The following is a 24,629-nucleotide window of genomic DNA, read 5'->3' as shown; positions in this document are numbered from 1 at the left end:
TATATGTAAATCGTATTTAATTTTCATGTCACGACGAAATGCTGCATAATTCAAGTAATATATATGGTTAAATATTCGAGGAAAATCATGCGGAGGTGTACATGAAGAGTGATCTTAATTTTCCCAAAAGTAAATCCTAGCTAGCCTAGAGCTCACAATTAAAATCAACAGAAATCTTGACTAGTATATATTGATGATCGATTCTATCTATGAACCAAAAGTATTTAAAAAAAAACAAAAGAAATTCCAAGCTGTATAAGCATATATATATATATATATATATATAATAATTAGCTTACTTTAACTCCCAATTTTGATCGAGATTGATCACTAAAATTAAGCTTTTACTAATTAATATGCTGGTTTCACTCTCGATCGTGATCTATGTGAATACAGCTTTCAGTACTGATATATTATAATTAGTTCTCCCTCACAGTTAATGGAAATGATCGTACGTCCCACCATGCTGCATGCAATCTGCTTGTATAAACTCGACACTCATCAATATTACCACTTCTGATACACCCTTATGGTCGATGATCAGTCTACACGATGCATTTTGGTAACTCATGTTTATTTGTTTGATCTGTGCACAGAAACATGTAGTGCAATTCAATATATCCCAATTAATGCTTCCGCCATGCATGTTCCTAGCTAGCTAGCTGTATCTTTGAGCTGTTTATCATGTAACTAATTCCTCCAAACGGCCAAATGAGCTTTTAGCAGGAATAATAGGTATTATCCCAAAACCTTCATGAATCATGCATGTGTTTCACTTAAGTTGGTGTCACAATTAGCAATATATATATAATTACATGCATGAAAACAATAACTGACAAGGAATTCAATTAGGAAGAGATATATAAATTTCTTGCATGCTGGGATCACGAGAAATTTCAATTCCATTAGAAATGAAACTATAGACAAGCTGTTCTATTAATTAGTTTACCTCAACAAAAAACTTGCATGGGGAAAGATCAAAGAAAGGCAAATTAGAAAACATAGGACAAGGGAGCTAGCTAGCTAGTGATCAACATAACTTAATATATAACATGATCATCTCATAGAACCCTTAATTAATATAGGTCTTTACTTTATAGAGAGGAAAAATGGTACCTTCTTCCTTGGAAACCTAGCCTGCCTTCATTTTTCGGCTTCCTTTGATCTTGAATTAATCCAATTAAGTGGAAAACATTTTTATCGCATGCATGAATATTCCTCAATATATATAGAGTACTATTGCCAAGAAGGCCTCAAATTCAAATACCAACACTAAGAAAATACCATTAATAACTTCTCCGATCCCACTTTTTTTATGAAAGAAATACGATGCTGAATTAATATGTAATATATATATATATATATATCCAGAGCTGTACAACAGAAAATATCAATATTGCTCCGTAAAATTAAGCTCTGACATATCTTACAAAATCCTATGGATAATGACCAAGTCGAAGCTCCAAGTCCAATTCACCTTGTTCACTGCCAACTTCTGATCTCTTTTCTCCCTGATCATGATCATGATCTACATGATGATGCGTTGGACCAACTTGCAATCTTAGACTTGTTTCCCAGTACTCCTCATCAAAGAGATCTAGATGTCGTGGATATTGCACAGACAACTCAGCACCTTGATATGTATGTGGCTGCAGCCTCAGATCCCATGTTGGTGCTGAGAAAGGCATTTGATAAATTACGGGTACTATCTCAGGAGCTAATTTGGGATAATGAGAGGTGGGATAGATTTGAAATGGTAGGTATGATTTAAGACTCCTATAGTTTTCATCGGCTCCGCTTGAAACGACTGAATTATTAGGAGCTGAAATATTGGGTCTAGACGCCTTGCCTTTGTCTTTCCTATGGATATTCATGTGTCCGCCCAAGGCTTGTGCTGTAGTGAAGCCTCTCTTGCAAAACACGCATTCGTAGGATCGGCCAGTCCCCTTGTCATGATCCTTCTGTTCTAATCGATCGCTTTCTTCAGTACTTGAGCTCTTTGAATCTTCCTCGTAGATGATTTCCATGGTAAAGCTTCAAGGTTTCTCGCAAAAATGAAAAGAAATAACTGTTTGTTTCTCGAGACTATAGGAAAGAAAGAGGGTCCTATAATAGATAGGAAGAGGAGAGGGGGGGCGTGAGGCAAGAGACAACAAATAAAAGGACATATGGGAATTTACCTATATATCTTATATATATATATAGGAGTATTGATCAGTGAAGTCTTGTCTGAGGGAGAAAAGTCTAATTAGAAGTTTGCTGAGAGAGAGCCTGCATTTGCATAGCCGGCTGTGGATTCTTGATATCTATATATAATTTAGCAGATAAGTCTTATTTTTATGCATTTTCTTTTCAATGCTTTGTCTCTCATATTATAGCTCTTGTAGCTTTCATCTTGGTTTTCTTAACACGGTCTTTGCTTTGTCATCTCTCTCTCTCTCTCTCTACACACACATATAAATATATTTACAGGAATATTAAATCTTCTCTATGAATATCATGTCGACCACCAATTACGTACAGTAGTGTGTCACCTTGGCGTATGGAGCAGTAGTACTACTTGCTCAGGAATGTACAGTACAATCCATACATGTTATGATGAAAAATGCTCTAAAGTACGCGTACTCTTAATTACAAATTAGTCAAAAGGAAATTTTCGAGATGAATAAATTAATTAAGAACTCCACAATATATATATATATATATATATATATATATATAAGCAGCGTAATTGTAGCCCTTATCTACAGCAAATACAGCTAGTAAATAAACCTTTGTCAGTTGGCCGACCCCCCTTGGCCACCCCCCATAGTTTTACCAATATATTAATGTGGTGAAAAAAACTCGGTGATCAAATTTCATTAATGATATCCGAGTGGTCATGACAATTAGGGTTATTTATGGCTTAGCCTAGCTAGGTCTTGCTAATAATTAATAATTAATTAATAATCATCGATCTGAGGGCAATTTCATCGCAGATAGTGATCACTACAAATGATGCTTTTCCCTTACCTTTTTTTTGGAGACACACTATATATAAACTATGTTATATATATATATATATATAGAGAGAGAGAGAGAGAGAGAGAGAGAGAGAGAGAGAGACCTTGCCGTATCACTTTCTGATCATCGATCGGAAAGATGAAGGAACTTTCCTATATATATGTTAAACAGAGAGGGGAAAAAAAAATAGTCCATTTTGTAGCTTATGCTTGTCCTTAGTACAACTTTCTCAACAATGATCCTTATTGGAAACACATCATCTTTGTGCCATCACGTTCAGCATATCCTACGTACATATATAACTCATAATGATCATGGCCGTTGCATATATATAGATCTATATATATATATATATATATATATATATATATATATATATTTCATTTTGCCATTCATGAAACCATTAAAAGGAATAAAAAATGAGCATGTCTTAAGCAAGTTAACAACACCGTAAAAGAAGGGTTTGTTATAAGCGCCGCTGTATGGATGATAGATTATGTTCTCAAATAAGCATTAATGCCCGAGTACTCGAGGGAGCTGCATGCTGGCTCATGATGATCTTGTGGTGAAAATGAAGAAAGTCATGACAACTATTCTTTTCTTCCTTTTTTTAAGACCAAATTTGGACCACTATTCCACAAGTATATACTGTAATTATATATGTTTTGGAAAAACGAGAGTTGATATATATATATATATATATATATATATATATATATACACACACATTGAAGGTTTTTCTTCTATATATTATAAAAGGAAAATGATTGGAATTAGTTTTAACCAAAATGATTTAATTGACAGCCACTGTGTATTCTTTGTGGAGGGAACAAAATAGAAGAATTTTTTAATGCAAAAGAGACGTGGTTGCTTGGAGATGATCAGCAATCTTAACGATGTATATTCCAGCTTATTGCATTTAAACAAGAATTACTCAGTACTTCGTCAACTTATTCATACAGGACACTTTTTGTTTCATGAATATTCCTTAGTACTATTTATCAATAAAAACCCTTAGAAACTAAAAGAAGAAAACTGAAAAATCAGTACAATTAAATTATTAATACAACTTGTATATATCATGTGATGTTGCCCGGATCCGAAAAATATGAATATGCGCGCGACACGTTCGTCTCTGTGTGGTCTGATCATGTTGCGCGCAATGTTTTATATTTTTGGCTTTTATAAGTAGTAAATAATAGCATTTGAACAACAAGGAAACATATATAGTTTTATCATTTTTTTTGGGTTCATTATTTCATATATATTGCATACTAGGGTAAGCACCAATCAAGTTGGAGTCGGAATCCCCTAAATCTGTCTCTGACTCCGACTCCGACTCCAACTTATATATATATAGCTAGACTCTAGTCTCACTCCGACTCTGATTTGTAGGAGCACAGTTGGATTTGAGTTTGTTTTTAAAAAAAAATTAACTTCATATTTATCCCATTTTTAAACAATAACTTTTTATGGGCTTTCAAATTTCAAGTTTAATAAAAATATAACCAAAACTCTTTGAACAATATGAACAAGATGCCCTATAAATGGTCATTTCACATAAATATTTACACTAAATCTTTAATTATAAAAAGGCATTAAACAGTAAATATAATATGAGCCCATCAATAAAGTAAAAAAATCACAGGTTTAAAATTTAGGTACTGCCTTGTATGCCATATCAGTTGTTAGTGTCTAACTTATTTCTATACTAGATTTATTTTTAGTGTCTAATTACACGATGTTATTATATTTTAGTAAATTAGTATTATATGTTATATATTAACTTACTATACTAGACTTATTAATTATTAATTCTATACTAGTGTTTATTTTATTTATGTATTAGACTTAATACTATATATTGTCTAATTACATGTTCTTATACTAGTGTCTTAGTACTTATTTATAATTTATACTACAGTAATGTCACTACAAGAAAAAATGCCTTTTCCAGCACCCTGTTTCATCGCAAAAAGCACCTAAAATCGCCTCAGATATGTTTTTCCGTCGAATGTACAGAAGTTTCCAACGTACAGATCAACCCGGCCTAGATGTCACCATGAATTAATGTCATTATATTTCATTGTAATTTATGTGCGTTGAATAATTCAATGGTTGCGATGTTCCTTGCGACGTCCGTACGTGCTTCTGTCGACTCGACGTACGTACGTATGTACCAAATGGATTAAATGAAAATTCTCATTTAATACATGATCTAGCGTTGGAGTTTAATTTTGTAGACTTTATTGTCCTTATTAATAATCTTTTGAGAAAAATTATAATAAAGTACTCAGCTTATATATATATGATCTGATTCCTATTTGCTAGGGGAAAAAAAAAGGGTGCAACGTACACTTGATCCTCGTATTCTTGAAGTACTCCAAGCTTGGCTAAAAGAAAGAGATCATGATGATCGATCTCTTTCGTTCTCACCATCATCGGCCGGGCTGACACACATACATAAGCTAGCGGATTAACATATGATCATGATATATAGTATTTAATTAGAATAATAGTTAAGCATGTGGCATGAATAATTTAAGCAGGTGCATGCGTCGTCTTTAAATGTACAAAATGAGAATTTTGTTAGAATATATATATATATATATATATATATATATTTATATATACTAGATGAAAGCAACGTGCAATGCATGTTTGCTTAGTTTATATATATATATATATATATATATATATATTTCTGTTAAGAAGTAATTTTTTATTAATAAGGACGTAATGTTTTTGGTTAATTAAATAACGATGTAATGTTTATGTAGTTTATAAATAATTACATGCTGTGATATGTTATAAAAGAAGAGCATTAATAGAAACTATAACATGCTCTTTTAAATAAACATCGTCTATAGTTTTATAAAAGTTGCTTGAGATAATTTTGATTCTAGGATGATGATCCAGCATTTTCTTCATCTTGTATTGTCTCAATAAAGAGGACATTAAAATGCCTATGTTTTTTCTCCTTTAGTTTATCTGGATCTACATAAACTTGAATCTTCCAAATTTTTTTTGATAATTTCTCCACAATGCTTTTAATAAAGTCGATGTTCCTACAAAATAAATTTTGAATAACTTTATATAATTAATAAAAACCCAATTTCTTTTTTAATTAACTCATTATAACCAAACTTAATTTTTTAATAAAAATTTTAAAAGATACCTCTTCAGCATGTTCCATCAACTCAACTACTAAACGACCAAATATCTCTTCTGCTACTTCACCAAACATAGTAGCTGCTAGCTTTCGAGTATTATCGTCAAATTCAACATATGCCCTAGCACTTTAAATGTATTGAGTATATTATTTTCAATTTGAATAGTGTTAAATTCTAAATTAAATTAGATATCAATTATAAATTAAAATTGTAAGATACATATGGTGGTTTGCAGACCTCTTGGCTTTTGCAATATATACAAACGAAGCTTTCATTGTATTTATATCATGTTCCTTTATTACAGCCAACCCATTACATGTAATAAAATACTTTGGTCAAGTCAATCACATTTATCTTCGCCTCTATCCAGAATTTTGCTTTTTACATTAAATCATAATCAATTTTTAGAAGGAATGCTTGTGTAAATATTTTAATTTATTACTATAAAATAATTTTTACTGTCATGGATTGCCAACCCTTCATCAACTCATATGCAATATCGCAATTCTTCACAATTTCTCGAATACCAATAGATGACAGAGGGGCAGATGGGTATGTCAAGCATCTTGCAATAATACTTTTAATTATCAAATCATTATTATCCGTCCTTAAAATTCAGAAATGAAGAATAATATAAGGAAATAAAATATATAGGTAAATTACATAAATCACATATTTAACTCTAATATAAATGTGTTAATATGTAATTGTTAATTTTCTAGAATTACCATTATTTCATTGTAGCTGCCTCAAGAAGAAGATGATTGATCGTAAAGGACTTGACGGACGTGATGATAGAGACAATCCTTTATTAAAATTGAGATCAATATTAATGCAAGTATATACAATATGAAAAAATATCTAAGCAATTTAATTATTATAAATACCGTTATTTATAGTGTAACACCCCGTATTTCAGTGTATTTTTACTGAAGGATTATTTTTGATTGTTCAAAAATTTATCCTCTTATTTTAAAATTGGTTGGATTTTTTAGTAAGTTTATTTCTATGATTTTAATTTGGTGAAAATTATTTTTTATGTGCTTTCTAAATATTTATTTATTGTTATGCATTTAAATTGCTTTTAATATTTAAATTAATTACTGTGGGATTTAATTATTTCAATTTGACTTTACCATTACGTTTAAATTATTTTATTTAACTTGTGGTTCTAAAATCGTCTCCGTTGGATCTTTTTTGTGACCCAAGTTATGAGGATTGGACCTCATTTCTTTTCCCTCCATTTTTCTTTCCTTCCTTTTTCTTTTCTTTCTTTTCTTTTTCTTCCTTATTTTCTCTCCTCTCCCGCGCGATCTCTCTCTCTCCTCTCCTCCGCCCGTTTCCATCGTCTCCTCCCAGCGCCGCCGTCGCGCCGCCGTGCGCGACACCGCCCAGCCGACCAGCTCCCCCTCCCTCCGGCGACCTCACCTCCCAAACCTCAGCCCCTACCTCGCCGCCGGTAGCCCACACGCCCCCACGAAGCCGCGGGCCACCTTCACGCCAGCGCCGCCGTGAGCAGGCGGTGGCCCTCACTGCCCAGCCCATTAGCTTCCCCAGCCGCCGGCGACCTCACCCCTCCAACCTCACCTCCATCCGTGCCGCCGTTAACCACCAGTAGCCCTTCGAAGCCGCGGCACTCTTTCCGCCGTTGCGCCGCCGTCGTACCGCCATTGGCCACCATCTTCCTACCACTTCATCCCCGACCTCTTGGCAACCCATTGGACCCAACCCCACCTCCGATCCGTCACCGGTGAAGCTCCACCAACTACATTTCCGATTTGGGCATTTTGGTCTTCTACCGCCCATTCCGCCGCCACCCACTGCAAACCACCGCCACCATTGGCTTCACCGACCTCCCTAGGCCCTACCTTACCATTTTTGGGTCTTCGTTTGTCCTCGTTGAAAAGTGGGTATCTGTGACCCACGGCCACAGTGTATTTTACACTGTGGTGTTGCTCAGAAATCACCACTTGCAACTTCGAGATCCTCCGGAAATTATTATATTGCACTGTAAGTATTTTCCTTAAAGAACTTTCGTGATTTAAATATATTTTTGCACTAACGCATATTATCTGTGAATTGGGTTGTTTTGCCGGACTGAGTCCGAGGAGTTTCGGGGGTCGGATGGATTGTGGACGGAGTTGTGTTTGTTTGCATTGTGAATTGTGGTTGTTGGTTATGACTTGTTCACGTACATCGCATATTGCATGCATGATCATGTTTATAAAGAAAACTGGATTTTCGCATGATTGCATACATGTTCATGTATTTATTGGATTTGGATTTTCAAGTGAGTAAAAGGAAAAGAGACTGTAGGGATGGTGGTAAGCAGGGATGGTGGTTGTGTCCCGCCTGTGATTCCCGCCTACAGTGCTCTGTTAAGTATTTATTGTGTGTAAAGGAACTGTAGGGATGGTGGTAAGCAGGGATGGTGGTAGAGTCCCGCCTGTGATTCCCGCCTACGGTGCACGCGATAGGGATGGTGGTAAGCAGGGATGGTGGTTGTGTCCCGCCTGTGATTCCCGCCTACGGTGCACGCGGTAGGGATGGTGGTAAGCAGGGACGGTGGTAGAGTCCCGCCTGCGATTCCCGCCTACAGTGTCCGATAAATGGATTGTTTGTGTGAATCATTTTATGGGAAAATGTGTTACGGATATTTTGGGCCAAAATGGAATTTTTGGCGTGTGTTGGAAATAATCATTTTTCTGGGAAAAAAAATGGTATTTTATGGCTAATTGTATTTTGCTATATTGTTGGTTGCATTAATGTATTTTTATCCCGAGAGTTGTTTGGTTTATACTTACCTGTGGTACCATTTTATGGTATCGCAGATTTTGTTGCAGACGATGATGACGAGCCTTAGTTTGGCTCCGGTGGAGGAGTGATCTGGGATTGCTCCTGTTTAGTGAGTTATGTTTTTATCAATTACTGTATTTACCTTTTGTATTATATTTGGGATGACTGTATAATTTTTTAAAGATAAATTGTGTTAAATATTTGTATTTAAATTCTGGTACTTATTTGACTATCCGCTGCGTTATTTTATTTGTACACTGTTTCATGTACACACACTGTCACTTCGTTGGGATGTGTGACCGTGTTGTCACCATCCTGGCGTCTCGATCCCTGTGTATTTATATAAGGGGGATTGGGGGCGCCACATATAGGGTTTATAAGCTGCACATATTAGGTAGAATTAATATTGTTCCATCGTTTGTAGTGTATGGATTTTGCTTAATTTTTCTGCGAGTTGCAATTATAAAAGGTAATAGCTAGCTGATCAGCATTTATTAACAATTAATTGATTTTAATCGGTAATCAAATTAATTGGCTACAGAGAATTTAGTACCTATAAATAGGATGTAATCATATACGTAATCAATTATTAGACTCAGGTGTACTGCCCCTTTCTATCCTTACGAACGACGTTAATTAATTTTAACGGAAAAATAAGAAAAACCGTTAAAACAAGATTTACCGTTTGATAGCTAATAAGGCAAATATATTATCTTCGGAAAAGCATGAACATTCTAGAGCATTGGAGAGTGGCTCTGCCGAATCACATTGTAACAAAGAGAATAAATAGACTTGCTAGGTATCACAATATTAGTGGTCATTCAATTCAATTCAATTCTGTTATACACATGTTCTATAAATAGTCACTACTGTACAGAGCACTGCGTGTGCAAAAACATTTGGAGAATACAAATCTGTTCTACGGAACTTTTTCACAAGCACTTGGTGTGCATTTTCTTTTCTGTTTTAGCATGGTATCACGAGCCTAACGGACCCACGTCCTTTGTACAAATTCTTTTTTTCCTCTCTTCTCTTACTTTTACAGTTGTTCACTCATGGCTTCGACAAAATCAACCAATACTCCCTCTCTTCTTAACTTTGCTAGTCATTTTGTAAAGATTCAACTCACCATTGAAAATTTTCTTCTCTGGAAGGCACAAATAGTACCGTATTTGAAGGGGCATCAAGTCTTCGGACATGTTGATGGTTCTCTTCCGATGCCGCCTGCTACTATTGATAATCTTCCTAAGCCTGCCTATCTTCAATGGCTTCATCAAGATCAGTTGGTGATTTCGGCCATTAACTCTTCCTTATCTAATTCGGTCTTAGCCCAAGTTATAGATTACTCTACTGCATCTGAGATCTGGAAAACTATCACATAACTATTTGCAGCAAAATCGTCCGCTCACCTTACTCAAACAAAATTTCAACTCGCTACTATCAAAAAGGGATCTAACTCAATCACCGATTACTACAACAAAGTAAAAGCTCTTGCGGCAACTTTGAATGCTGAGGGTCATCCCTTAGCCGATTCTGAAATCTCCATCATCATTTTAGCTGGTTTAGGCACAGATTATGAGTCTTTGGTCACCTCTCTCACAACATGGCCTGACTCTCTCTCTTCAAATCAGATCTACAGCTATCTCTTAAACTATGAGTCTCGCCTTTCTCATCAAACCAACACTCTCTTATCTGGCACCTCCATCACAGCTAATACCACTGTCAAAACACCATCATCGGGTCATTTTAATTATTCTCATGGTCGAAACAATTTTTCTCGTGGTCATGGACGTCATAATGGACGTGGAATTCTTCTTGGACCACGACCTCCCTTTTCTCCTTTCCACAACAAAACTGTCTGTCAAGTGTGTCAAAAAGGGGGTCACACTGCCGTTACTTGTTACTATCGTTTTGATCAGTGCTATCAATCTCCTCCACCTCCATCACTCACGGCTAATTATACGGCCATTACTCCATCTCCCTCGCACATGAATACTTGGTTTCTTGATTCAGCTGCTTCACATCATTTTACTTCTGAATTATAGAATCTCAATTTGGACTCGTCTACTTATCAGGGCCCTGAAACAGTGAGCATTGGTGATGGTTCCAGTCTTCCTATTCACAACACAGGCTCAGCTCAATTTTCTTCAAACACTGGCAAATTTCTCTTACATAATCTTTTACATGTTCCTTCCATCTCTCGTAATCTACTTTCAGTTCGTCAATTCTGTCAAGATAATAATGTCTATTTTGAATTTCACTCTTCTTTTTTCTATGTGAAGGATTCATGCACCCAGGCAGTGCTTCTTCAGGGCCATGTTGAGAACGGTTTGTACGTGCTTCGGATGGATGCAGAGTCTACACCACCTCGGTCTTCCTTTTCTCCTCAAGCCTATGTTGGTCTTCGTACAACTGTCTCATCCTCCCTCACCAAGCCGATCCAACTATCCTTTTCAATTATTTTTTTTGATGTATGGGGTCCTGCGTCTACCTTGTCCACAAATGGATCTCGTTATTTTCTCTCTATTGTAGATGATTACTCAAAGTTTATTTGATTTTTTCCAATGCAATTAAAGTCCAATGTCTCCACTCTTGTCACTGCCTTTATTCAATTTGTGCGCAATCAATTTTCCTACAACATTGTCTCAGTTCAAACAGATTGGGGGGGGGGGGGTGAATTTCGCCCCCTTTAATCTATTTTTCACAATTTTGGAATTTCTCATCGCATTACATGTCCATACTCTCATCAACAAAATGGGAGTGTGGAACGTCGTCACCGTCACATTGTGGAAACAGGCCTTGCCTTACTCTCTCATGCTTCAATTCCTCACACTTATTGGGATGAGGCCTTTCTCACTGCAACTTACTTAATAAACCACATGCCCACTTCACTTCTTCAAAATCAATCTCCAAAATCTTAATGAGTCAAGTTCCAAATTATTCTTTTTTAAAAGTTTTTGGATGTGCTTGTTGGCCCAATTTACGACCCTTTAACACTCATAAAATGGACTACAAGCCAAAAGAATGTGTGTTCATGGGTTACAGTTCAAATCACAAAGGTTATCTCTGTCTCCACACAAATTCAGGCCGCACTTTTATTTCCAGGGACGTCATTTTTAATGAGACTAAATTTCCCTTCTCTCAACAGCCCACACTTGTATCTCAGCCCGCAACAAAACTTTCATTACAGTCTCTCTTGCCTTTTGATTCTAGTGGGCTTCAATCTCACATTTCTCCTAGCCCATTCATGAGTCCAATCACGTCTTCTACCCGTAATCAATCTCTCAGCCCACAACTCACTCATCACTTAGCCCATACACCTTCCACAACCAATATTTCGGACTCCATGATCTCTCGTTCATTACCTAGGGCTTCAACATCACCTTTAGTCATCTCCTCTCCATCCAATACTTCATCCGCCGCCAACGATTCTCTCATTCCAGAAACAGAGTCCTCCTCCTTACCTCTCAATCACAACATGATTACTCGAACAAAGACTCACTCTCTTCGAACTCGTCAGCGCACGGATGGGACCATCCCATGGCCTCCACCCAAGCCGATTGCTTCTCTCACTGAGTCATCCTCTAATCCTTCAGTTCCAGAGGAACCCACGTCATTCACAGAAGCCTCTAAACATCATGAGTGGCGATCTGCCATGGCCACTGAAATAGATGCTTTGCTGTGAAACCGAACCTGGCATCTTGTTCCTCCATCTACCTCTTACAATCTGCTTGGCTCAAAATGGATTTTGAAAGCCAAACGTCCCGCCAATGGGACTATTGAGCGGCGTAAGGCCAAGCTTGTGGCTCAAGGATTTCACTAACAACAGGGTATTGATTACTCTGAGACGTTCAGTCCAGTGGTTAAACCCACTACCATTAGGCTTCTTCTCTCAATTGCTGTTTCTTCTCAGTGGGCTCTTCATCAACTAGACATACAAAACGCGTTCTTGCATGGTGATCTTGAGGAAGCAGTGTACATGAAACAGCCTCTCGGGTTTGTAAATACAGACTTTCCTCTTCATGTTTGTAAGTTAAATAAGTCTATCTATAGTTTGAAACAGGCTCCTAGAGCCTGGTTTGCTAAACTTAGTGATGGATTACTTACTCTTGGTTTTCGGTGTTCTAGTGCAGACTCGTCATTATTTATCTTCCGCATTGGCTCTGATTGCATTTATCTCTTGATATATGTAGATGATATCCTTGTCACTGGGTCGAGTTCTCTACTGATTTCGCAATTTATTGCTAGTCTGAGTAAATATTTTCCCGTAAAGGATCTCGGTTTATTACATTATTTTCTTGGTATTGAAGTTCATAGGACATCCTCGGGTTTATTCTTGTCTCAGACTAAATACATTACTGATTTACTCAAAAGAACTAATATGCACAACTGTAAGGCAGTCTCTACGCCCATGTCTAGTTCAGAAAAACTCACTGTTTTGGATGGTTGTACATATGAAGATCCGCAATGGTATCGTAGTGTTGTAGGGAGTCTTCAATATCTTGCCTTCACTCGTCTTGATATTTCTTTTGCTGTAAATCGTGTCTGTCAATTTATGCATAATCCTCGTCTTCCACATTGGTCAGCCGTTAAACGTATCCTTCGGTATCTTAATAATACGCGACAACTTGGCTTAAGTTTCTCTTCATCCTCTTCTATTAAACTAACTGCATTTTCTGATGCTGATTGGGCTGGGTGTCCTGATGATAGACGGTCTACTGGAGGTTTCTGTATTTATCTTGGCAATCATTTAATTTCATGGGGCTCTAAAAAGCAACCCACTATTGCTCGGTCTTCTACCGAAGCCGAGTACAAATCTGTTGCTAATACTACTTTTGAGATTCTTTGGTTGCAGTCACTTTTAAAAGAACTTGGTGTTGGTCTCTCAGACCCTCCCACTCTATGGTGTGACAACATCGGGGCCACATATCTATCAATGAATCTGGTATTGCATTCGAGGACAAAGCATGTTGAACTGGACTATCATTTTATTCGTGAAAGGGTTGCTGCCAAAGCGTTACATGTTGCATTTGTTTCCAGCAAAGATCAAGTAGCTGATATTTTCACCAAACCGCTGTCCACGACTCGCTTCACACTTCTTCGATCAAGTCTCACACTTGCACAAGTGCCACTTGAATCGCGAGGGGATAATAAGGTAAATATATTATCTTCGGAAAAGCATGAACATTCTAGAGCATTGGAGAGTGGCTCTGCCGAATCACATTGTAACAAAGAGAATAAATAGACTTGCTAGGTGTCACAGTATTAGTGGTCATTCAATTCAATTGTGTTATACACATGTTCTATAAATAGTTACTACTGTACAGAGCACTGCATGTGCAAAAACATTTGGAGAATACAAATCTGTTCTACGGAACTTTTTCACAAGCACTTGGTGTGCATTTTCTTTTCTGTTTTAGCAATAGTCACTTTATATATGATAATGAGTGATTTAATATGAAATCAGATCAGCAGTGTTGAATTCGAATGACCCTGACTCCACGTTAAAGTACTCCGTGACCAATTGAAATAAAAATACAATTAATTAAAAAACCATTTTTAATATGTTAATCATGTTGCATCCATGGTACGCCATGATCGATTCGGCCGCTAGCTAGCGATCGAGAACAAATTAACCACTCTTAGACGTTAAAACATCATGTATAGTCAGTCATCGATCCCTTCACATAAAATAGAAATTAAATATTAATCAATGTTTATCGAAAATGACCAAAAATAAAGAAACAAAATCATGTTGTAATTCGACGTTTATAATTACAATATCTTATTAATATATAATATTAATGTTACAAGTGGTGGGGTGGGGGAGGTGTTGATTAAAGGTACGTACGTATAATTAATTAATAATATATAGGTCATGTTGGGTTTGACTTAGCCTGCAAGAAAACCGTGGGAGGAAAAGTTACAAAGAAATGGACAAAGGCTAGATAGAACCTGATGGACGAAAACAACACAAGTGCGTGTGGATTCAACTACTACTTCAATTGGTTTGATAATGATCTACCAAATCATTCTGTCTTCTACATTACATTAATTTTGACAACATATAATATATTTTATGTATGAATTAATTAACACTTTTGTTCGCTAATTAGTTACCTAATTATATATATATATATTATATAATATGGTTGTACATCTTAGCTAGCTAGCTAGCTATAGCTAGGGGCATATATGCATAAGATGTCTATAAATTATAGTCTTTATGCATGCCTTAATTAATTATACTCGATTGCTGTGAAATATGATATTAATTCTGCATTCATGGTACGTATATTAATACAAAAAATTGAAAATTGAAAACTGTTAAAAAAGCTCAAATTAATAATTATCATTAATTAATTAGAAACTAAAGTTTTCTTTCCCATTAATAATCAAACATAAGTACGGATCGATGAAGCATTAATATTGTCCAAACCATACATGCAAGAACATTATATAGTGAGAGGAGAACTGCAATCTAATATATAGCCATGCACTCAGATATTTTATATATATCCAAAATATCTAAAAAATGGTATGGAAATTAAGTTAATTTCCTTTTGCCCTGATATTTCTCTAACTTTCATGCAGGCAATGTCGATCGACGTCATCGTGAAGTTGTTTCAAGAATCTGGTTTTTTTTTTTTTTTTTCTTTTAATGAGGTGTTTATATATACTTATCCAAAAATAAAAGTTAAAAATTAAGACATTGAATGAAGCTCAAGACGAGTATTTAAAGACCTCGGCCTTATCAGCTAATTCATACTGAAGGGATGGAAAAATAAGGTGGACGATTGTTATCACTCAACTAATATTTATTAATTGATTAAAAAAAAAGCTAATATTTATTAATCAGCATGACGTAAAATTGCACAAAGTTCGGGAAAGCCGGTAAGAGACAGTCAGACAGTCGGACAATTTAACCACACCGGCTTCTCTGACCTGTTAAAGTTTCAACTCAATCCGAAATTAATAAAGAGATTTAGGCAAGATTTGGTTACGCAGTTTAGATTAAGAGTGTACATAGTATAGAATAAGAGTGTACAGGAACTGTCGAAATCGATTGAACCGACCGCCAGAGCACGGAATCAGCCGGAACTAGCAATGAACAGGTCGGCGAGGGAGAGATATTGAGAAAAAACTGATATCGGCAGTTCGACGCCAGTTTGAATCCCTAAGAAATTGCTCAACTAGCCGATCTGGTCTATTTATATGTTTTTTTAAATATATTTATATAAAACAGTACCATTTCACTTAAATGAGTGAAACGGCATCGTTTTGGAGCTCGGTAGTTAAAAAAAATATATAATAGAACGGTGTTGTAATACCTCGTATTTTAGTGTATTTTTACTGAAGAATTATTTTTGATTGTTCAAAAATTTATCCTCTTATTTTAAAATTGGTTGGATTTTTAGTAAGTTTATTTCTATGATTTTAATTTGGTGAAAATTATTTTTATGTGCTTTCCAAATATTTATTTATTGTTATGCATTTAAATTGCTTTTAATATTTAAATTAATTACTGTGGGATTTAATTATTTCAATTTGACTTTACCATTGCGTTTGAATTATTTTATTGAACTTATGGTTTTAAAATCATCTCCGTTGGATCATTTTTGTGGCCCAAGTTATGAGGATTGGACCTCATTTCTTTTCCCTCCATTTTTCTTTCCTCTCCTTTTCTTTTCTTTCTTTTCTTTTTTCTTCATTATTTTCCTTCTCTCCCGCGCACGACCCAACCTCTCCCTCTCTCCCGTGCGTCCGTCGGCTTCAACGCCAGCGCCGCAGTGAGCCAGCGGTGGCCTTCACCGCCCACCCCATTGTGTTCCCCTGCCGCCGGCGACCTCACCCCACCAACCTCACCTCCATTCGCGCCGCCGTTAACCACCAGTAGCCCTTCAAGCCGCGGCGTCACTTTCGCTCCAGCGCCGCCGTCGCGCCACCTCCGGCCACCATCTTCACACCACTTCATCCCCAACCTCTTGGCAACCCATTGGACCCAACCCAAGCTCCGATCCGCCACCGGTGAAGCTCCACCATCTACATTTCTGATTTGGGTATTTTGGTCTTCTACCGCCCATTCTGCTGCCACCCACAGCAAACCACCACCACCATTGGCTTCACCGACCTCCCTAGGCCCTACCCTATCAATCTTGGGTCTTCGTTTGCCTCCGTTTGAAAGTTGGTATTTGTGACCCACGGCCACAGTGTATTTTACACTGTGGTGTTGCTCAAACGTCTCCTTTTTCAACTTCGTGATCCTTCGAAAATTGTTATATTGCACTGTAAGTATTTTCCTTAAAGAACTTTCGTGATTTAAATATATTTTTTCACTAACACATATTATCTGTGAATTGGTTTGTTTTGCCGGACTGAGTCCGAGGAGTTTCGGGGGTCGGATGGATTGTGGACGGAGTTGTGTGTTTGTTTGCATTGTGAATTGTGGTTGTTGGTTATGGCTTGTTCATGTACATCGCATATTGCACGCATGATCATGTTTGTAAAGAAAACTGGGTTTTCGCATGATTGCATATATGTTCATGTGTTTATTGAAAATTGGATTCTCATGTGAGTAAAAGGAAAAGAGACTGTAGGGATGGTGGTAAGCAGGGACGGTGGTAGAGTCTCGCCTGCGATTCCCGCCTACGGTGCACGCGGTAGGGATGGTGGTAAGCAGGGATGGTGGTTGTGTCCCGCCTGCGATTCCCGCCTACGGTGCACACGGTAGGGATGGTGGTAAGCAGGGACGGTGGTAGAGTCCCGCCTGTGATTCCCGCCTACAGTGCTTTGTTAAGTATTCATTGTGTGTAAATGAACTGTAGAGATGGTAGTAAGCAGGGATGGTGGTAGAGTCCCGCTTGCAATTCTCGCCTACGGTGCACGCGATAGGGACGGTGGTAAGCAGGGACGGTGGTAGAGTCCCGCCTGCGATTCCCGCCTACAGTGTCCGATAAATGGGTTGTTTTGTGTGAATCATTTTCTGAAAAAATGACAAACTATATTTTTGGGCCAAAATGAGATTTTTGGCGTGTGTTGGAAATAATCATTTTCTAGGGAAAAATGGTATTTTATGACTAAATGTATTTTGTCATATTGTTGGTAGCATTAATGTATTTTTATCTCAAGAGTTGTTTGGTTTATACTTACCTGTGGTACCATTTTATGGTATTGCAGATTTTGATGCAGATGATAATGACGAGCCTTAGCTTGGCTCCGTTGGTGGAGTGATCTGGGATTGCTCCTGTTTAGTGAGTTATGTTTTTATCAATTTATATATTGCCTTTGTAATATATTTGGGATGACTGTATAACTTTTAAAGATAAATTATTTTGGACACCTGTATTTAAATTTCTGGTACTTAGTTGACTTATTTATATTATCCGCTGCGACTTTTATTGTGCACCTTTGCATGTTGCACACACACTTGAGCACATTTCGTTGGGATGTGTGACCGTGTTGTCACCATCCTGACGTCACGATTCCCTTATTTTTGTACGTGGGAGTCGGGGTGTCACAGGTGTCATTTCAAAATGAATTAATAACCCCCCTCTTCTTCTTCTTCCCCTCGTTGTCTTCTTCCTCTTCGCAACTTTTTTCTTCTTCTATGACAAACGACGACACGAGGCATCTTCTTCCTCCTCAGTTCCTCCTCCTTCACAGAAGACGCTGACGGTAGACCGAAGACCGCACCGACGCACGTCGAGATTGATATGATCAGTTTTCTCTCTCTAAATCCACAGTTTCAGCCAGTTCAATAGACTCATGGCAGACGTCAGTAGAGTCTCGGTTTGGCGCCCAAACCAACGCCAAATCCATTGGTATACAACCCTAGTTCAGATGAGATGAGATGAGATGTTTTATTAAAAGTTGAATAAAATATTGTTATAATATTATTTTTATTTTATAATTTGAAAAAGTTGAATTATTTATTATATTTTGTGGGAGAATTTGTGAAAGTTGTAATAATTATATAAGTTATGAGATGAGATAGTTTGATTTTATATAACCAAACCAGCTAATGGAAAATGAAAGTGCTATATGGCTATAAAAAGATTATATAAAAATAAACTCACAAATTGATATAACTTTATATATATGATATGTTAAATTTACTTACAATAAAATTGATTTAATAATCTAACGTACCATATCAAATTATGTCAATTTATGGATTTACTTTTGTGAGATATTTTTGTGGCTAATATTCAAAAAAAAAAAAAAAAAATACAAAAACAGGATAGATTCTATGTTGGCTTTCTTGTTGCTAAAGTTGGGAAGTTCATGAAATGAGCTGAAATATGCCCCATATTCAATTCCTTTTCTATTCAGGACTCGGAAAAATGATCAAATATCATAGGAAATATATCTTCAAATTAACTGGCTGCATGTTGGTGATCAAAGTTATCAAAAAGATATATGAAGAAGGCCACAAAGAGCTCCATATTCCAATGTCCATATGTATAACTTGACATGAGAAGATCGATCGTTAGAATTAATGATATGGTCTCCAGTAGTTTGGAGTTTCTGGTTTTTGCATTTGTAACATAAGAAGAGGAGCTTCTCAGAATTTGCTAGAGATGATGCTAATTCACAACCAAAAGTAATATAAGCAAATATTATAAGAAGTTAAGTATAGATCCATATATATATATATATATATATATACACACACACACACACATATATATATATATAAAAGCTAATTAGGGTATAAAGATCCATTGTCTTTTTCCTATATATATATATTAACATAAGAGTACGTACGTATGTAATTCTATATACCACATGACTATCATTTCATTTTCATCCTAATATATAAGATGTGACATATTTATAATTATGGGATGATAAAGAATCATCTAATAAATGATATTTCGATGGTAATAAATGTGTCACATCTTATAAAGTGAGATAAAATTAAGATAGTAATATCGTGTATATATAGAATTCTCCTTAACATAAAAAATTAGATGCGATAGCCAACGAACCTAAACTCCTTTCCTTTCTCATGACAAATGACCCATAAATTTCTGGTTTTGCTCGATCGAGACCCACAAACTATTCCATGTTGACCGGAGGGGAAGCAAGATAGACTCGAAGAACTAATATCAGAGCCGAAGAATGGCGCCCCTGCAGGTAATAACCAATGATAATTACTTTCTGTGATTCAAGGTGGCAAATTGTCTAGCCTAATCAATACATGTTATCTGGGCCTACACCAGGCCCAATGTCAAACTAATTTGCAATCCAAGTGACGCCGGATAGAATAGTGATATTTATTCTGCAGGCTAGTTTTAATAGATGATTAATATAGAGAAGACGAGAGATTTTTCCAAAACATAAAGAAAACTCTGAATAATATTGATTAATAGTAAAATTTGAAATTATTTTATGAAACCCACAAACAAGACTTAAATAGCTGCAAAATTTAAAATTATGAAGATTTTTTCAAAAATAAAAAAATCTAAATTATTGTATAAGAAATTAATACATAAATAAGCAAGAATTCTACAAAAAATTTGGTCAAAATCAAAATCAGAATCATTTCCAAACTTGAAACCAAATATTTACTAACAAAGCAAGAATAATCATAAATATATGATTTAAAGGAAAATAACTAATATTGCCCTTGGTCCAAGGAATATATTAAGATTTTCTTTCTATATTTGTACATATTCATCTTCTTAAGGTAGTACTTCAGTGCAATTAACGTAGAATTTGAACTTAGATATCCCATATCATTTTGGGTTTGCATCAGTCTCACCGGGTTGAAGAGAATTCGTTCTTGAATTCTAAATTTTCTTGTCTCGATCTTTTGAATGTCCAATTAGTCCAATATTTCTCTCCCTTTGTTGTATCGTCCAAATTATCATGAAAAAATTAAAATTGATTTGATTGGCTCGAAATAAAATAATGTTGAGTATATTATACTCCAAAATTAAGTTTCTTTCTCACATCTCAAATCCAAAAAAAAAATATTTTGCATAGGAGAATTTGAAAAAAAAAATCCTCAACTCAAAGAAAATCAACAAAGTTAATTGTCTCGTAGGTTGTTTCATGATTTTCAAATTTCAAAACTTCGCCACCATTTTCTTTTTCCAAATTTTTTTGTGTTTTCAATAAAAATAGTTACCTCATCCATTAGGTTATCTTCATCAGGATAGGTATCGTAGATTGGTATAGAGTTCCACCTTATAGAAGAATGTTCATCCTCAAACTCTTCTTCCTAAGAATAGTAAATCCACTCAACCTCTAGCAATAAATCAACGAAACCTTCAGCTTGAAGAGTACCAGAAAATTCTGATAAATCAACTCTGAAACCGAGGTCCCCTACATGATGCTCCTGCCTACCACCGTACTCCAAAAATGGAGCACGCCTGTGATATGGGTTCTCAAAACTAGAATCGGAATCGTGATCTTTCATCTCACGATCATCAATATCCTGCGTCGTTAGATGCCGAGTTAACTCTGCAACCTGTCTCTGTAAATCCTCAATCATCACATCCTGAATGCTACGAACATGATGCGGGACTTTCTCGTTCAGAACCTGCCCACAACGACCACGACCACTGGCTATGGAAACTAATGAGATATATATAACCCTAGGAAAAATGCTTAAGCTCTAATGACAACTGACGCCAGACAGAATTAGTTTCAACAGATGATCAACATAGAGAAGATAAGAGATTTTTTCAAAACACAGAGAAAACTTTGAATAATATTTATTAGTAGTAAAATTTGAAATTATTTTATGAAACCCACAAGCCGAACTTAAATAGCTGCAAAATTCAAAATTATTCAAAATTATGGAGATTTTTTTCATTTTTGAAAAAATCTAAATTATTGTATGAGAAATTAATACATATTTAAACAATAATCCTACCAAAAATTTGGTCAAAATCAAAATTAGAATCATTTCCAAACTTGAAACCAAATATTTAATAACAAAGAAAAAATGATCATAAATATATGATTTGAAGGAAAATAATTAATATTGTCCTTAGTCCAAGGAAGATATTAAGTTTTTTCTTTTATATTAACTGTACATGAGATTCATCTTTTTAAGATAATATTTCAATGCAATTAACGTAAAATCTGGATTTAAATATCCCATATCATTTTGGATTTGTATCACCAAGCCCGGATTCGTTTCTATTTTTTTTTTTTTTTAAAAGAAGGAAGGAAAGAGATCAAGAGCAAGAAGGAACGGAGCAACAACATGAATGGCTAACGTGCGGCGACTTGGCTTTCTTTAACCCATAGCACCCCGTCAACTTTCACTAAATTAAACAAGCACTTTTGGCAGGTCATGCTAGGCGATCTAGCCCCAAATGTCCATTTTTCTAAACCTCAATGCTCCAAAATTCCCTTTTGGGGTTTTTTTTGTTTGGTCTACAATGTTTCGCACTTCAGACATGACATCATTTTTAAGTTCCATACTCCCCCCCCCCCCCCCCCCCCCAATGACTTTTATGTACAGCCTGTTTGATCACTATCCTCTAGAGAGAGAGAGAAATATAGGGAAATGCCATCATGACGTTGCTGACACCAGACATTGTGGGGAACAAGCAAAATACCAGAAGTTGGAAAATACAACATCCTGGCCAGTTACAGGGACGATCAACATACCACTACTCTGAATCATCGGACAAGGCAATGTGTACTAATAGTGCTACCGAACGCAAAGCAGATCCGAGTCGGTGGAATCATGCGTAGAGTCCTAGATTTTTGACAGTTTCTTTGGGACAGTCATGAAGTCATCCACGTCCTGACGATGTACGTCGACCCAGACTTTCTTTTCTTTTATTATTGTCAGACTTCCTAGACTTTGACCTTGCTTTTTCACTATTTCATCACAAACAGATAGATGCATGGGTTGCGGAGAGTCATCCAATTAAGTTATCATAAATGTACGTATTAAGTTGTCGGTTAACAACCCCTTAGCTATAAATAGGTTGATTAGATTGTGAACCTTACTTAGGTCCCATGAAATAGCTAGGAGAGTGACAGATCGACATTGTTCTTACGAGAACTTGAATTGAAAAACAATCTGAATGTACACCTAGAAGCGTGTATAATATGCATATATATATATATACACACCCACCCATATATATTGTAAAGAAGCACATACGTACAGAGATTAGAGAGAGAGAGGACATAATCAAGTAAAACATCCCATCTTTCGTAGGAATTAGGGTGAATGATTATATCTGTCACCAACTTTAATAGTCACCTATCTAATAATTAACCTAACAAGGACAACCCCACCACACACTAATTAATCAAAATTACAACGGAGAAAAATGTTATGAAGATCAAAGTTAACCTCACAGTAATTCATCATGAAAACAATACTATGCATATTTGCTCACAATGAAAGCTATTCAACGCATGCATTTGGTATATTACAAGAACACAATGACCTACCAAAAAATACAAATTAAAGAGATCAAGAAGGATGAACATTAGTGATCAGCTGGTGGAATATAAGAGGCAATGGTAGACTAGTCCTGATCAGTACTTTCTATCATCCAATACATTCAATAGTTATTATAATTCAATCTTCTCAAGATTAACCCATGCATCTACGTACCGGCCGCCATCGTTTGGTGTCTAAGAAGCTAATAAGGCAGGGAGAAAGCAGAGGAGATTGAAGATTGCACCTAATACCAACCAAGTCGAAGCTCTAAATCCAGATCTTCCTTCTGGTCTTTCAGTAAGCCAATCTCCAAGTCCAAACTAACTATGCTTTCCTTCCTGCAAACCGTAGGCTCATCTTTCTGCGCAAAAACGTTCAATCCTTGAAACCCTAGAACACTTCTGATCCGTCTCTTATTTGTAATATCCTTCCCTTGAGGACTCAAGGGATCAACTCGAGGTAAACTTATTAGCAGTTTCTTCTCTTCATTAGTTGAAGCCGATGATGGTGAAGATGAAGTAATGAGTGATAAAGAAGGCAAGCGACGATCTGTGTGCAGTAGGAACTTAGCTGAAGAAGATGAAGGCGATGAGGCAAAAACATGATTAGGGTTCTGGGATTCAGAAACAGATGAAGGTAAGAATCTCAGCCTTGCAGCTCTATCCCTCCTATGAACATTCATATGACCCCCAAGAGCCTGAGCAGATCTGAATTGCCTATTGCAGAATCTACATGTGTAGTGCTGTTTTGCAAGCCAAGAAGTTCGGCTTGAACGATCTTCTTCAAAGTGGAAGCTGTTAGAACCACTATTTCCTTTCACCATACCACTGCTCGAGTAGGGCCTCTCCATGGCAGTAGTAGTACTCGAGGTTGAGTCCAACCCAAAAAAATCCAAACAATGATAACAGTACTAGTATTATTGACTACTTCACAAACACACACACATATATATAAAGAAAAAATAAATAAATATTGAACCATCTTTCACAACTTAAAGTTGTGAGTGCGTGCATGAGATCAGACAGAAGACTGGCGAACGTGAGATCATGATCAGCAGCGCCTTCACGGTGAAGCTAAGCTCCTAAAACTCATGTTTGACAGAAACAGACAACCGATCGATTAATTTGGTGTTAACTTGCATTAATGTCTTGTAACAGTGGCAGGCAGTGTTGATCTCGATCGGCCTAATTTTTAATTACCAATTCTAAAAGATCAATTATAAGAGATACTGC

General features: G+C 36.4%; 3 protein-coding genes across 3 annotated transcripts; 1 reads left to right on the top strand and 2 right to left on the bottom strand.

Moving 5' to 3' along the window:
• Positions 1-1,156: 1,156 nt before the first annotated feature.
• On the bottom strand, positions 1,157-2,264 carry LOC121252885 (zinc finger protein JAGGED-like). The gene has a single exon (XM_041152716.1). It carries the CDS (start codon positions 2,025-2,027, stop codon positions 1,437-1,439), a length of 591 nt encoding a protein of 196 aa, XP_041008650.1. The 5' UTR covers positions 2,028-2,264; the 3' UTR covers positions 1,157-1,436.
• A 9,855-nt stretch (positions 2,265-12,119) lies between these two features.
• On the top strand, positions 12,120-14,389 carry LOC121253234 (uncharacterized mitochondrial protein AtMg00810-like). The gene has a single exon (XM_041153222.1). The coding sequence runs from the start codon at positions 12,952-12,954 to the stop codon at positions 14,215-14,217; it is 1,266 nt and encodes a 421-aa protein (XP_041009156.1). The 5' UTR covers positions 12,120-12,951; the 3' UTR covers positions 14,218-14,389.
• Positions 14,390-23,194: 8,805 nt separating this feature from the next.
• LOC121253053 (transcriptional regulator SUPERMAN-like) lies at positions 23,195-24,294 on the bottom strand. Its single transcript, XM_041152950.1, has one exon. It carries the CDS (start codon positions 24,245-24,247, stop codon positions 23,642-23,644), a length of 606 nt encoding a protein of 201 aa, XP_041008884.1. The 5' UTR covers positions 24,248-24,294; the 3' UTR covers positions 23,195-23,641.
• Positions 24,295-24,629: the final 335 nt, after the last annotated feature.

Source organism: Juglans microcarpa x Juglans regia, chromosome 2S (assembly GCF_004785595.1).
Source record: "Juglans microcarpa x Juglans regia isolate MS1-56 chromosome 2S, Jm3101_v1.0, whole genome shotgun sequence".
Taxonomy (NCBI): domain Eukaryota; kingdom Viridiplantae; phylum Streptophyta; class Magnoliopsida; order Fagales; family Juglandaceae; genus Juglans; species Juglans microcarpa x Juglans regia.
This window is presented reverse-complemented; position numbering and strand designations above follow the sequence as displayed.